Below are 15,423 nucleotides of genomic sequence, written 5' to 3'. Positions count from 1 at the left end.
TAAAGTAAGGGAAGATACCATCCATCTGCAGAGCTACAGCTAAGTCAACTCCCTGAGCATCTTATGCCATGAGATCAGGTTTACTTCCAATCATGAAACAAAATGCTGGTTTGGAACTCTTTTATCTTGACAGTCTTAACAAATTGACCCACATTGTAATTCAGTAAGAAGCCACTTCTTGTTAAATCGGGGCAACGAGAGAACAGACTACGGACACGGAGTGACTTATCAGCTCTTTATTAATAGTAGTAGTGATCCAGCTTGCTCTGTGGTCGGAGGGTTCCCCTTTTATAGGGATCGGGTACGCCCCTCGACCAATCAGAACGATACCTGTTTCCCGCTGTAGCAGCGGACCAGATAGGAGACTTGCCTCGATATATGCTAATATCTAACACCCCTCCCCTCCTAGACGGAACGTTGCGGTAGGTAACATAGTCTTTTAGGTATGTTGGGGGTTGCCTTACTCAGGAGGAGCGTCGTAGTTCTGGTTGGTCAGAAGTGGTTGCAGGATCGGATGCTTTTCCTGTTCCCCGTTCTGAAGGTTTCGTGCCCTCGTAGCTGGGACGTTCCGGAGTCTGCTCGGTTGCGTTGTCTGGGGGTTGCTCTGCTTCGTGCTTGCTTTCTTGTTCCGAGCTTGGTTCGCAGGTGTCGTAGTTTTCTATGATGGGGCTCTCGCGTGGCTGACTTTCTGTAGGCAGGAAAATCTCGTCTTCGTTTCGAAGGTCTGAGTGTGCTAGGCGACCCCGAAGTTGATCGATGTGCCTTTTCCAGTTCCGCCCATCTTCCAGCTCCAGCAGATACGATCGTGGACCCGTGATGCCAATGATCTTTGCCGGCATCCACAATGTTCCCCCTGCATAGTTGTGGGCGTATACGGAATCCCCTATGCTAAAAGACCGAATTTTGCTTGTGGAGTCTGGGGGAGCTGTGGCAGAGTAATTTGGGTGAAGACGGTCCAGGTGAGACCGTAAACGGCGGCTCATGAGTAGTTCAGCGGGGCTCCTACCCGTCGTTGCGCTAGGGGTAATATGCTGAATTAAGAGGTAATGGTCAATGCGTGTTTGCCAATCACCTGGACCCATCCTAGCGAGGGCCTCTTTTGCGAATCGCACCATTCTCTCCGCCTGTCCATTTGATGCCGGATGGAATGGCGCGACGAGGGCGTGCCGAATTCCCTGACCTGCTAGATATGTCTCAAATTGCATGGCCGTGAACTGGGGCCCGTTATTGGAGACCAGGAGGTCGGGCAGGCCATGGGTGGCGAAAAGTCGCCGTAGAACCTTAATGACTGCCTCTGCCGTGGTTGAAGTCATTAGGACTACTTCTAGCCATTTTGAGTATGCATCCACAACTATAAGGAAAGTCTGACCTTGGAATGGCCCTGCGAAGTCGATGTGTATTCGCGACCAGGGTGCTTTAGGTTTCTCCCATTCTGTGGCGGGCGCTTCCGGGGGTGCTGGTCTCGATTCCTGGCATGGGTCGCAAGTGGCCACCCACTCCTCTATTTCTTTGTCCATGTTTGGCCACCAAACGTAACTTCTTGCTAACTCCTTCATCCTAACAATCCCCGGATGACCCACATGTAAAGCATCTAATACATTCCTACGTAAAGCATACGGAATAACAACTCGATCCCCCCACAATAAGCAACCTTGTAACACTGAGAGTTCGTCCCGTTTTGACCAAAACACTTTGAATTCCGGGCCCACGTTTCCCTTCGGCCACCCCCTCCAAACCCAAGTTTGAACTTGCTTTATTAAATTGTCTTTAGAGAAGAACCTTGCAACGTCGTATGAAGAAACCGGTCCAGAGTCCAAACAGTCAATGAGCAATACCGGTACTTTTGGAGTGGGGTCTGGCAGAATGTCAGGTAATGGGCAACGGCTGAGTGCGTCTGCGTGTCCGAGAGTGGAGCCCGGTCGATGAATCAATTTGTATGAGTACGCAGCCAGGAAAACAGTCCACCTGGTCATGCGTGGAGAAAGGGAGACTGGAGTGGGGCGGTTTCCCGCCAAAAGTCCCAACAGCGGTTTGTGATCCGTAATCAGTTCAAAATCGCGGCCGTAGAGGTATTCGTGGAAACGTTTTACTCCAGCTACAGCAGCCAGCGCTTCCCTGTCCATTTGGCTGTAATTCCTTTCGGCCAATGAAAGAGTCCTGGAGTAGAAGGCGATGGGTGCTTCTTTTCCGTCGGGCATCCTGTGGCTGAGGACTGCTCCAACTCCGAAGGGTGATGCGTCGCAGGTCAATACCAGCGGTAGGGTCTGGCTGTATTGGACAAGCAGTGAGTCAGTGGTGAGCAGGCGCTTTACTCCGGCGAAAGCTGCAGCTTCGGATCATCCCCATTTCCATGGTGCGTTCCTCTGGAGTAGATGGTGTAGTGGCTCAGCAACGGTCGCCTTCTGCCTCAGAAAAACGCTGTAGAAGTTAAGTAGTCCGAGGAAGGCCTGCAACTCGGTCTGATTTCGTGGTGTGGGGGCGTCCTGGATCGCCTTAATTTTCTTTGAAGTGGGGTGTATTCCCTGACCATCGATTCTATAACCCAGGAATTCTACGCTAGGCACGTTAATTTGGCATTTTTCCTTTTTGAGGCGGAGACCCTTTTCTCTGATTCTGGCCAAAACAGTTCTGACTCTTTTATTTAATTGCTCCTCGTTTGCAGCGGACACCAAGATGTCGTCAAAATAGGGGACAACTCCCGGTATCCCTTGCAAAAGTCGTTCCATGACGCTCTGGAACAATCCTGGGGCAATACTCACACTGAATTGTAGCCGGTTACATTTGAATGCTCCTCTATGCGTCACTATAGTTTGGGCCTCCGCTGTGGCGCTATCAACTGGCAGTTGCTGGTAAGCTTGTGCCATGTCTAATTTAGCAAATACCTTTCCTGGCCCCAACGAGTGCAATAAGTGCTGGACTACAGGCACAGGATATGCGCTCTGTTGTAGCGCGACATTAATTGTGCATTTATAGTCCGCGCAGATGCGGACTGACCCGTCTGGTTTGACTGGGGTCACGATGGGTGTTTCCCAGCGCGCGTGATCCACCGGCTCAAGGATTCCTTGCTCCACTAACTTATCTATTTCCTTATCTATTTTTGGGCGGAGTGCAAAAGGCACTCGTCTCGGTTTAAGTCAGATTGGCGCCACTTTGGGGTCTAAATTGAATGATATCGGTTTACCCACATACTTACCAAGACCGGGGCTGAACACATCCTCGAACTCCTTAAATATCTGTTCAGCGCTGCTGTTTTCCACGGCGTTGATTCCGGTGACTTCTAACCCCAGGGCTTCAAACCAATCAAGCCCCAGAAGGTTCTGTAATGGCGCGCTGGCGATGGTCACGGGCAGCTGGGCTACGATGTCCTTGAAACGGATCTGGAATGTGCCTTGGCCCACGATGGGGACTTGGTTCCCCTGGTAGTCTCGTAGCAGGACGTCTGGAGCGCGTAGTTGGCTCTTTCTGAGGCTAGGGATAGCCTGTTTCATGGATGCCCATGAAATGATCGTCAGGGTTGATCCTGTGTCAACTTCTAGCTCGCAAGGTGAGCCCTCCAAGAGGACTGTGACTCTCAGCCTTTTGGGCCGCTTGGGGCAGACCTGATTTATCGTGGTGAGATACGTTCGCAACTCCTCTCTCTGGGTCAACTCTATCTCACCATCTATATCCTGAAAATACTCTCGTTGAGCGTCTTGATAGAACGCTCTCTCAGCTCTTTGCGTGTAGTCTCTCTGGGGATACGCTCGCTCAGCTCCTTGTGAGTAATCTCTCTGGGGATACGCTCGCTCAGCTCTTTGGGAACTTTCTCTCTGGGTAAACACTTGTGGATTTCTCTCTGGGCGCCCTTTTTGATTCCGCCAAGCCCCTGGGTTGGGCTTCTGTTGGCGGTACATGGGTGGCTGCCGTGAGGCAGGGACTCCGCTCCGGCACACTCGTGCGATGTGCCCAAGTTTGTTGCAGTGCGAACAAACAACGTTCCTGAACCTACAAGTAGACCTGGGGTGATTCCCTCCGCAGCTTGCGCAGGGCGGCAAACGGGATCCGGGTCTCCCCCCAGGCCTCAAGTGACTGCTCTGCATCAGGTGACTGTCCTCGAACTCGGGATCCTCGTAGTCGGGGCTTGTGTCCTCGTAGTGCACTCTGGTCTGCCTTGGTGCTGGCTGGTTTACGCTGAAACCTCGTTGTATGGTTACCGATGATTTCTCTGCTGACTCTGACGCTCTTGCTTCGTTTAGCGCTATCTGTAGGGTTAAATTCGGGTTTGCCAACAGCTTCTTTTGTAGTGAAATGTCTCTTAACCCACAGATGAGCTGCGCTAAGATGTGCTCGTCCAGATCCCTGAACTCGCAGTGAGTTGCTGCTTTACGCAGGGCTGCAACATATTGATTGATGGATTCTCCCGCCTTCTGGTTCCGTGTGTTGAATTCCTTGCGGCAAACATGGCGGGAAGGTTTTGGCGCGTAATGAGTTTGTAGAGCCTGTTGCAACGCCGTCCACGATACTGCCTGTATTGGAGTAGGCGCGGTGAGGTCTCTGGCCGTGTTGAAGACTTCTTTTCCGCAGTAGCCGAGGAAGATGTTTTTCTTCCAGGCGTCGGTGATCCCCGTGTATTCGTTCGCTTCGAGAAAACACTCGAAACGAATCATGAAGGCTTCCCATTCGTCGTTCGCTGGATCGAATGGAGCGGAGGGAGTGTGCATCGCCATCTTCTCTCGTTTGAATTTGCCACGCTGCGGTGACCTGAGATGGCTGCTGGACTTTCTGCCGAATTCCTAGGCTGGATCAAAGCCGGAGATTCTGGAGGTAGCGTTCTTCGTCCTATCTGTCTCTCGATCCCACCTTCGTCGCCAATGTTAAATCGGGGCAACGAGAGAACAGACTACGGACATGGAGTGACTTATCAGCTCTTTATTAATAGTAGTAGTGATCCAGCTTGCTCTGTGGTCGGAGGGTTCCCCTTTTATAGGGATCGGGTACGCCCCTCGACCAATCAGAATGATACCTGTTTCCCGCTGTAGCAGCGGACCAGATAGGAGACTTGCCTCGATATATGCTAATATCTAACACTTCTCATGTTCCTATATGGAGAAAGAAAGATGGTCAAACAAATGTGGAAGATACCACACCATAGTATTCCTATCTTGGTTGACTTCTAGAGGAGTTGATCCTCAATCCCACCACGCCTCATATCGAATCCAGCTCAACAATGGGGAGTTGGGAGGGGGGAAATCATGTAATTGATGATATTATTAATCATTAAACAATTTTTGGTTTACTAACAATCTTTTATGCATCTAGATATTTTCTCTGCCCACTCTTGTTAGAGAGGATTTTTCTTTAAAAGAAAACAATCAACAGAAGTTAAAGGAACAGATGTCAAGTAACAAATGATTTATAGCTTTGCAACTATAATTTGTTCTGGGACTACTTATGGATTAATATATATCTAGTTTATATTCATAAACGTAGGTATTAGCAGGATACTTACAGGAGGTTCCTTCTGGGTTCAATTGGAGCAGATGGAAGCATGATTTTTTCCAAGTACACCACTATTTTAAGATAGTTTCATGACTCTTAACGTTATATAATGTTGAGGCTTACATTCCAATTCTAATTCTTTCAAACATTCTTGTAAAACAAATTAAAGTTTTTATGGTTTTAAATGGAAAAATAAAGGTTTTGGGGTAAAGCTTTCGAAAACTTGGGATTTCTGTTAAAATCCAATAAACGTTACAAAATTTGCACTTAGATTTGGAAAACTAAATTGGAAAAGTATCAAAAGCCTCATTTTATGTTCCAGCAGAAGCTGGAGCAAAGGACAAGAGCTCACCCTGTCCCACAGCAGCACTCAGTCTCTATCACAGGCTTTATTTGTTTGTTTGTTTGTTTGTTTGTTTGTTTGTTTGTTTAGTCACTCATGTACAAGATAACAGGAATAAGAATAAACATGAATAAGAACACAGGAAATGATACAAATAAATGGGGACAGTAGGGCAGGGATGTTAGGCATGCTGGTGCGCTTATGAATGCCTCTTGATAACCTCTGACCCATCTTTCTAACCATGACAGCTATCGTGCTCCTCTCTAGACTCTATAAGACAGGGATGTCAAACTTGATTTCATTGAGGGCCGTATCAGGATTGTGTTTGACCTCAGGGAGCTGGGGTGGGCATGGCCAGGGTGTGTGTGGCCAGCTCAATGCCACTCATGTCCAAGGTGACCAGATTTTAACATTGGTAAAGCGGGACACCATTGACTGGGGGGGGGGTTCTTGATTTAAAATTTGGTCTATATCCTTGCACCCCTAACTAACCCTTTAGGGAAAAAACCTCCAGGGGTCTTCAAACCTGACAGCTTTAAGACTTGTGGACTTCAACTCCCAGAATTCCTCCTCCAGTCATGTTGCGGTGACATCATCTGCGTGGATTTGCTGCATCTTCGGTTTTTTTCACCGGGGTCAGGGCTGCCGCTAAAGATGCCGACAAGCCCCCGCCGCCACCAGAATAACTGCTGCCGCCTCTGCCTCCTCCTCCAACAGCACCACCACATTTGCTGCCCGGCGCTGTGGTTGAGGTGAAGCTGCCAAAGCTCCCGCTGGCACCTCTGCCCGTGGCAGCAGCAGCAGCGCCACCCCCTCCGCTGGGAGCACCTGAGCTGGGCCCCGCGATACCCCTGCCGCCTCCTCCTCCTCGGCCGTGCTTTTGAGAAGCCATGAGGCATTTTTTTCCTGCTCCCGCCCCTTCCACCGCCTTCCTACTGGCTCCCGCGGCCTCATGGCTCTGCAAAAGATGGCGGAGGAGGAGGGGCAGGGGTAACGTGGGGCCCAGCTTAGATGCTCCGAGCGGAGGGGGAGGCGCCGCTGCCATGGGCAGGGGCACCAGAGGGAGCTTTGGCGGCTTCACCTCAGCCGCAGCATCAGGCAGCAAATGTGGTGGTGCTGTTGGAGGAGGAGGAGGAGGAGGAGGTGGCAGCAGCAGTTATTCTAGTGGCGGTGGGGGATTTGGGGTTTCACTTCAGCCGCAGCGCCAGGCGCAAGCGGCTAGGATTGGCTGCCCACAAAGGACCTCCCCAGGCTTGCTTTGCTGAACACGGGGCGACTGATAATAGTTTGAGTGGGCACGGCTGGCGCAAACTACCGTCAGTCACCTCGCGCTCATCAAAACAAGTCCGGGGAGGTCCTTTGCGGGCGGCCAGTTCTAGCCACCTGCAAAGGAGCTCCCCTGCTTCCAGAGCCTATGACAGTAGAAATCACTGCGCGGCAGTTGCAAACTGCCACGCAGTGTTTTCTTGCCACGTGCGCGGCCGCGCAGCTGCGCACCTTAGAGGGAACATTGATCCTGGCTAAATAGCCACATGGCTGCTGAAAACCATATATTCCCTTCCTGTTCTCCCGCCGTTCCCTAGCTTGTCGTGCATTCTTTCCAAAAATCAGGACTTTTTAAAAACGCTGCGGGACGCGGGACAAATTGTTAAAAATCGGGACTGTCCCACCAAAAGCGGGACGTCTGGTCACCTTACTCATGTCAGTAATGCCTGTGGTGGCCTGAGCACTCTGCCAGCCAAAACGGTCTCCCAAGCTCTGTTTTCGGCTGCAATAGCTTCCTGCAAATCCCGTGGCCCTCACAAGCTTTGTTTCCACTGACAGAGGCACTGCAGGCCAGTCCTTTGTGTTTCCAGAGCGGCCCCACAGGACAGATCTAAGCACCCTGCAGGCAGGATCTGGGCCCCGGGCCTTGAGCTTGATAACCCCCCCCCCCCCCCGCTATAAGACGAGGATTCCCTCTCCCTGTCTTGCATTTCATCTCAAAGTCTAAATCATTTTGTAATCTTATTCCATAAGAAACTGTCTCTTAAATCATACGTTAAATTGTAAATCTATATTGTTCTAAGAATAGGAAATAGTGCAGTGCAACTGTAGTCAACATATATATGAATGACAATAGATTAAATGCAACATTGCTGTACACTGCTCAAAGCCACTTGTTGTGAGATGGGTGATATAAATTTGGTAAACTAAACAAACAAACAATACACATTCTGATTTTGAAACTGGATTTTCTACGCAGGGGTATTTTGAAGGAATGTAGGGGGTGCAGAGATATATAGGGGGTGCAAATCACCGCTTTCTGTTCTATTGCTAAAAATAAATTTATCAAGGGAGGCATATCAAAGGATTTAATCCAATAAGAAGAATTTATAAATACTTTTTAGCTTGATGCAATGAGCCTTATAAATTAAACATGCAACCTCCAAACTTCCAGAGTCTTTAACTGTTAACGAAGCTATTTATATCAGCAATATTTTTGTAAAAAATCATCCAGACAAGTCAATTAGATTTTCCATGAACATTAACTTCGAAGGGCTAGGAAAACAAAGTTTATACATAGAATATCTCCTTTTATAGCATGCAGTCAATAGCAAAATGTCCGCAGGAAATAAAGGAGCTGTCGCTGTTGAATTTCACGTTTCGTTTCTTATGATGCCAGCTCTTATTTTAGTTCAAAGCATTGCTAAGTATCTCTGGGGATCTAAAAATTAAATAAGGCTTCAGCTTATCCAAGTTGGATAAATTGCTCCCTTGCAGAGCTGAAGAAACTTTATCTGCTTGATGCAAAGAGAAGATACCCACGCACTGAATTTGACAAATGTAAAAGATAATAAATTGGTTGGTTCTCGGTGCTTCCATGTTAAGGCTCCTTGAGAGCTACTAATCAAAAGGTACCACACCACAGCCCCACTGTTTTCTCCTTCACAGATTTGCTCTGAAAAAATAGTACAGAAGAGATGAGGATTGTAAATAGATATGGTGCCATTTGGAGCTCTTCCACTGCTTTCATTTTAATTCATGGTTTTCAACCCTGAAGCTGACCTGACCCAAAGCATCTTGACAGCTTCAGTGTTGCCACATTGGAGCTGAGGGATAGGGAAGGGGGGATTTGAGATAGCTGGGATTTTGTAGCCAAAACAAAATACTTTCTCTTGGGAACCAAGGACGTTCTCACACCTGGTCAGAGGAAGTCAGAGTGATGTCACCAGGCAACAATCCGTGCCGTGATTGGATGATGTGATTGATTGCTTTGAGAAAGTGACAAACTTTTACTTTTATTTAGGTGAAAACCGTGGGAGCCTTCAGAGTCGGTTTTCACCAGATCTGTGCCAATATGATATATTCAATAAAAGTATTCTTTGAAGAATCTACCTGCCTCAGAATTTTGCTTTCACTTGGAACTCTGACAATGGTCTTGATCATTCTATTGGATGGAGATGTGGGGATATAGGTAGTCCTTGCCGTACAACCACAATCGAGCCCAACATTTCTGTTGCTAAGTGAGACAGTTGTTAAGTGAATTTTGCCCCATTTTATTACTTCTCTTGCCACAGTTGTTAAGTGAATCGTTCCAGTTGTTAAGCTAGTAACGTGCTTGTTAAATGAATTTGGCTTCTCCATCGATTTTGCTTATCAGAAGGTCATAAAAGGTGATCACGTAACTCCAGGACATCTGCAACCGTCATAAATAGGAACCAGTGGCCAAGCATCCAAATTTTGATCACATGCCCATGGGATGCTGTCATAAGTGTGAAAAATGGTCATGACACTTTTTTCAGTGATGATGTAACTATGAACACTGATATAAATGAAGTGTTGTAAGTCCAGGAATACATGCAATTTAAATCAATAGAATTAAATTATCTATACTTTGGATTTATAGCCCTTATGTCAGGGGTGTCTGGGGAATTCTGGGAGTTGAAGTCCACAAGTCTTAAAGTTGCCAAGTTTGGACATCCCTGCCTTATGTCATCCTGGAGCTTGAAGTAGCACACACATAATTTGTTGTTCTTTGGTGGCTTTCCCCAGGACAGTTCTGGAGAAGACTTGATGGACAACCTCAAAGATGCTTTTCCTAAAGGCAGCTAGACTTTCTACCAAGAAAGTCCAGTTGCCTTTCAGAAAAGCAGCTTTGGGGCAACCATGACCTGGACCAGTGAGAATCTCCATAGACATTTGACCTGACAAATTGCCAGTGGCCCATAATCATTCAGAAAGATTATAGGTCTGAGATGATTTTTCCCCCAGTCTTGAGGTTGCAGGTAATATGCAGTGATATTACCACAATGGGCAAGGAGAAAAAAATTCAACTTTTCCAATTTCTTTGGGTAGGGATGGAGATTATGTCCAAGAGTTCATTTTTAAAGATTAGCCATTATGGGCACAAGGAATAACTTTGAGAAGAGCTGCAACCTTCTCAAGGCAAGGATCAGATAAGAGAAATTTGAGTCCAGAGCAAAAATGTAATTTGAGACTGTGTCTCAGACATGAAGATAAAGAGCAGGGAGGAGGAAGCATATTCACACCTGCAGGATTATCTTACTCTAACCACATGTAGCATTATCATAATTTTTCTTTCCTAGTCTTGTTTACCTCGAAGGGCTGATAGCTGCAGACGTTTTGCGCACCACTTTAGACACACACACACACACACCTTTGGAGATTTGGGGTGTGTAGACGCTTCCTTGTTGCTCCTTGGTTGATATTTTATGAGACCGTGATTCCAGGCATATTGGATGAGTTTTTCCTACCATCCTGATCCTGGTGCTCTTCAGTAGGGTTAGGACTCCAACTCCCAGGATTCATGTGACCTCCTTATGCACAGCAACTAGGTCTGGAATGCTCTGTTGGATGTTTCAACACAATTGTGGGGAAAACCAAAATGGCCAGCTGCATTATAGTCTCATTTGCCCCAATGAGGTGGCATAAGCAATGATAGTAGCAACAGCAGAAGGAGGAACTCAAGAATATTGATGTGACTTTGGTTCTTAGAGATATGGCAGAATGTAGAATCAGCATAGATTCTTTTGTTTATTAGCATTTTGTCACTATGTCCAAAAAAGAAGTATAATAAGGCTGTCATGCACATATAATTACACTGGATTCCAATACAAAAGGTACAATTAGGGCAAAACCATACTGAGCTTTGAAAATGCCTTCTTAATGTCCAACTGATTTGTCCTCAAAAAGAAATTTATTTTTGCTAGAAGAGTTTATTTGCCAGGGAGATGAACAAAAGAAGTGAGAAACAAATACTTACATTTCCTGTGCAATCATATTTTCACCAGGCTTGATGTAGTCCACTGACTTTATGTCCACAATGACAACAGTGTAGAACAGTAACTTACACAACTGCAAAAGTGTGAAATTGCATACAAACAGTGTACTGTATTTTCAAAGCCACCCCAAAGCCTCAATAAATACAAGAAAATTAGCCAAGTGCTTATATTCTGATAATGTATTTGAGACTGCAGAGATTTATTACGGAAACCATGTCTGATCTTCTGTTATTTAGCATTTAAAAAACAAGCAAAAGGATTTTAGCTTTAGAAATTTTACATCTGTGAAAGGCTGGAATGAGAACATTAAAATATGCACATAAGTTCTTATGCATAAAGAAAATACATATCATTAATCCAATAAGAGACATATAGTAAAATATTTTTGAATCTTAACAATTCTCTCCTAAGCCCCAGCTAAATTCCTTGGCTGCAAAGTGGTAATGGCTATATCATTTAGCTAGAGCTACCAATTCTCTTCACACAAAGCTGCTTTTTGCTAAATTAAACAAACAAAATAAACAATTGCAACTGTACATTCCGCCAAGTTCATGTAATATAGCTTTCAAAATTTATCTCAACAAAGACATGCATATTTAATGTATTTATTGGCAGTATACATTTCAAGCAAAATCTCTACACTACACTACTATATCTATTTTTTATCTTTACACCCAATAAATAATCTGCATGAGTTAAACATTTTCTCATATCGTTGGGCCAGATGGAAAGAACTGAATATTGTTACACTTGGATACAGCCTATTTTTTTTTTGAATTGGTTATAGGTTTAATTTAGTACAGATTTGCACTAATCAGTTTAATATTTAATTATGGAATTTCTTATTTCCTTAGATACTCCATTCTGGTCAAGGTTCTTTGCAATATACTATAATAGTAATAAAAATAACTGAACATTAGCTGTACTAGTCTGTTTGGACAAAAGAAAGAAAAAAGGAAGGAAGGAAGGAAGGAAGGAAGGAAGGAAGGAAGGAAGGAAGGAAGGAAGGAAGGAAGAAGGAAGGAATTATTACTATTTATTATGTATTACATCACCATAGGAATATTGATAGATTACACCTGTTCTGAAGAAATGGAGGCTGAGATTTATTTCAAGTCAAACAAATTGGCAAAGGAAAACATGCACTGGGTATTTACGTAAAAGACAGCGAAGAACAGGAACTGATGCAAGTTAAAAATTGGAACTTACTGAATGTACAGGAAACAAAATATGAATATTGAAATAATGTAATAAATACACAAACAGAATGCTGGCAAGGAAAATCCATTACATGGTCAGTTTCTACAAAAGATCGAGGGAAAGGTGGATAAAGATAAAATCTGGCAATGGCTTACAACAGGAACATGACAAAAGAAACTGAAGGCTTGATTTAGGCAGCTGAAGAACAAGCTGTTTGAACTAATAAAATCAAGACTCAAATCGAAAAATCATCAAGTGATTTAAAGTGCAGATTGTGCAAACAAACAAAAAACCCAGAAAAAGCAATAAATCACAAGATCACACAAACTGATGATAAACAATAACATAACATAATGGCCAATGCAAACATCTGGCTGACTTCACAATCAACAATCCAACTATTCTGCAAAGCATCCTGAGCTGTAGCATTTCAAATCTATTCACACATACCTTCCTTATTGGAAACTAGTATGTCAGAAGAAAAGCTAGGTTAAAACTCTTTCTTCTGACATTATGTGAGAAGAGGAAATGCACATGTGTATGTGTGTGTTAAATCCATCTTGTAAAAAGTACAAGTTTATCCTCTCAAACCAATATATAAACTGTTATTCAGAAGCAGCCATAATTAGAGAAGTCAGAAATGATTATGGCCATCAATTTAGATGACTGTGGAAAAGAATTGGCTGTATTCATGGAGCAACTTAGTCCAAATTCAGCAGCCTGTTGGGTTGCTATATACTTTCTAGAGACCTACTTCTGCATAGCAATCACTCAAAACATCCCCTTAAGAGAACTTATCAAGTGTGTCAGTCTCTCATTTTCTTCTTCTGTCCTAACACGTTTGCGTGTGGTTTCTAGATCTAGGCACACGTGGGCCAGCAGTACCACTCTGAGGTGAGGTCGGGGAGTTTCTAAGTTCCATCATGGAGAATATCCGTTTCCAAAATTAGTTCACTTTCACACTGAAAGGGAAGCAAAACTGGCATATTGGAACTGCTTCTGTAAGCCCTTGGAGAGGATGGAAGCATTTCTTTCTCTGATATGAGCCTTCCATAATGCTCTTCTTGGATACTGGCTGTGGAGGGGAGTGGCTCATTCCAAGCTACGATGGCATGTGCGGGTAACGACAACGGGGAATCTTCATCTTTTCGGTGGGGGTAGGAGGTCAACTCACCGCTCAGATGGACTCTCTGGGTGGCAGAACGGTTGGGAACACAACAAGGGAGATGGTGGCCACCCAACAGGCTCCTGAATGCCCGCTGGAAGTCTACATTAAAAGCATAGATCACTGGGTTGATGGTGGAGTTGGCCCAGCCAAGCCACATGAAAATATTGAAGACGAATGGGTTGACGCAGATCAGCTGCTCGGGGCCTCTGTCCGTGGACCCTGTGTCGCAAAAGGGCAACAGGCAATTGAGCAAGAAGAACGGCAGCCAGCAGCAGACAAAAACTCCTAAGATGATGGTCAGGGTTTGAAGCAACTTGCTTTCTTTGCACAGGGAGTTGCGCAGAGAAGAAACCGGCTCCTTCCCCTTGACCAAACCCAGGCCACCGGCTCTTTCCAAGGAGGAGATGCGACGGATCTGAGCTTTAGCAATGCGAAATATCTGTGCGTACATCCCAATCATGACGGAGACGGGAATGTAGAAGCTGACCAGGGAGGAGGCGATGGCATAAGTACGGTTGAGACGAGTGTCACAGTGATAGGGAAGCAAGTCAGGGGTCACCTGGGCGCTGTGCCAATGGAGGTAGACAGGGATGAAAGAAATGAGAACGGAGAGGGTCCACGCCAACATGATCATCGTGAAGGCCAGGGACTGTGTCATCCGCCGCTCATAGCAGAAGGGATTGGCAATGGCCCAGTAGCGATCCAGGCTGATGATGCAGAGGTGGAGGATGGAAGCCGTGGAGCACATGATGTCAAAGGCCACCCAGGTGTCACAGAAGTGGCTGCCAAAGAGCCATGCCCCACCTGCCACTTCTGTGACCGCTTTCCAGGGCATGACCAGCAGTCCTACGCAAAGGTCAGACAAGGCCAGTGAGAGCACAAACCAGTTGGTGGCTCTGGTCCGCAAGTGGGGGAACCGGAGGACGGCCAGGCACACCACACTGTTACCCACCAGGGTGCTTAGCACCAACAGCGACAGCAAGCATCCTGCCAACACCCTCAAGCCACTGAGTGGGTTCCGGGGCTCCCAGGCCTCCCAGCTGTGGTTGGAGGCGTTCTCCATCAGGGAAGGTCTTTTTCTTTCTCCTTTTCTTGGTTTCTTCTTTGGAAAAAAAACTTTGCCTCCACGAGCCAAATCTGGTGGGGACTTGTAGGGAACCTGGGCAGTGTGGGCTCACTAGCAGCTCTACAACGCCAGCATCTTCTAATCAGAATCAGGATCAGGATCAATCAGAATCACAGAATTGGAAGGGACTTGGATATCTTGGATATCTTCTAAGAGCTGTGATGGCGCAGTGGTCAGAGTGCAGTACTGCAGCCTACTTCTGCTGACTGCTGGCTGCCTGCAATTTTGGCAGTTGGAATCTCAACAGCCTCAAGATTGACTTAGCCTTCCATCCTTCCGAGGTGGGTAAAATGAGGACCCAGATTGTTGGGGGCAATAGGCTGACTCTGTAAAACCGCTTAGAGAGGGCTGTAAAAGCACTGTAAAGCGGTATATAAATCTAAGTGCTATTGCTATTCTAGTCCAATCCCCGGCTCAAGTAGGAGACCCTATATATATACACCGTTCCAGACAAATGCTTGTCCAGCCGCTTCTTAAAAACCTCCAGGGAGGTTTTGACTTCTGAGGGCAAGCGGTTGGTTAGGAAGCTTCTCCTCAAGTCCAGCTTGCTTCTGTCCTTGATCAGTTTCAATCTTGTTTTGCCTTCTGATGCTTTGGAAAATAAGTTGCTCTTCTTTGTGCCTCTTCTTTGTGGCAGCAGCTACCTCAAATCCTGGGATAACACTGCTCTCCTACCCCCCTTGATAATGACCACCAGCCAATGAAGACTTCTATGAGCGTCTGCCTTCATCCTTGAGAGTGGTCCAAAGGCAATGCAGACTGGAACAAAGACGGGGAGAGAAGCAAAGTGGACCTCGCGTCTTCTCGCGTTGCCTTTCCTTCC

General features: G+C 46.0%; 1 protein-coding gene across 1 annotated transcript; it reads right to left on the bottom strand.

Moving 5' to 3' along the window:
• Positions 1-13,217: 13,217 nt before the first annotated feature.
• On the bottom strand, positions 13,218-14,537 carry LOC309392651 (D(1) dopamine receptor-like; the record flags this gene model as incomplete). Its single annotated transcript, XM_081954081.1, has 1 exon — positions 13,218-14,537. The coding sequence occupies one exon, from the start codon at positions 14,535-14,537 to the stop codon at positions 13,218-13,220; it is 1,320 nt and encodes a 439-aa protein (XP_081810207.1).
• Between the last annotated feature and the right edge of the window lie 886 nt (positions 14,538-15,423).

Source organism: Natrix helvetica (genome assembly GCF_964273705.1).
Source record: "Natrix helvetica genome assembly, chromosome: 5".
In the NCBI taxonomy this organism is placed as follows: Eukaryota; Metazoa; Chordata; class Lepidosauria; order Squamata; family Natricidae; genus Natrix; species Natrix helvetica.
The sequence above is the reverse complement of the archived record's forward strand: the minus strand, read 5'-3'. Positions and strand labels throughout refer to the sequence as shown.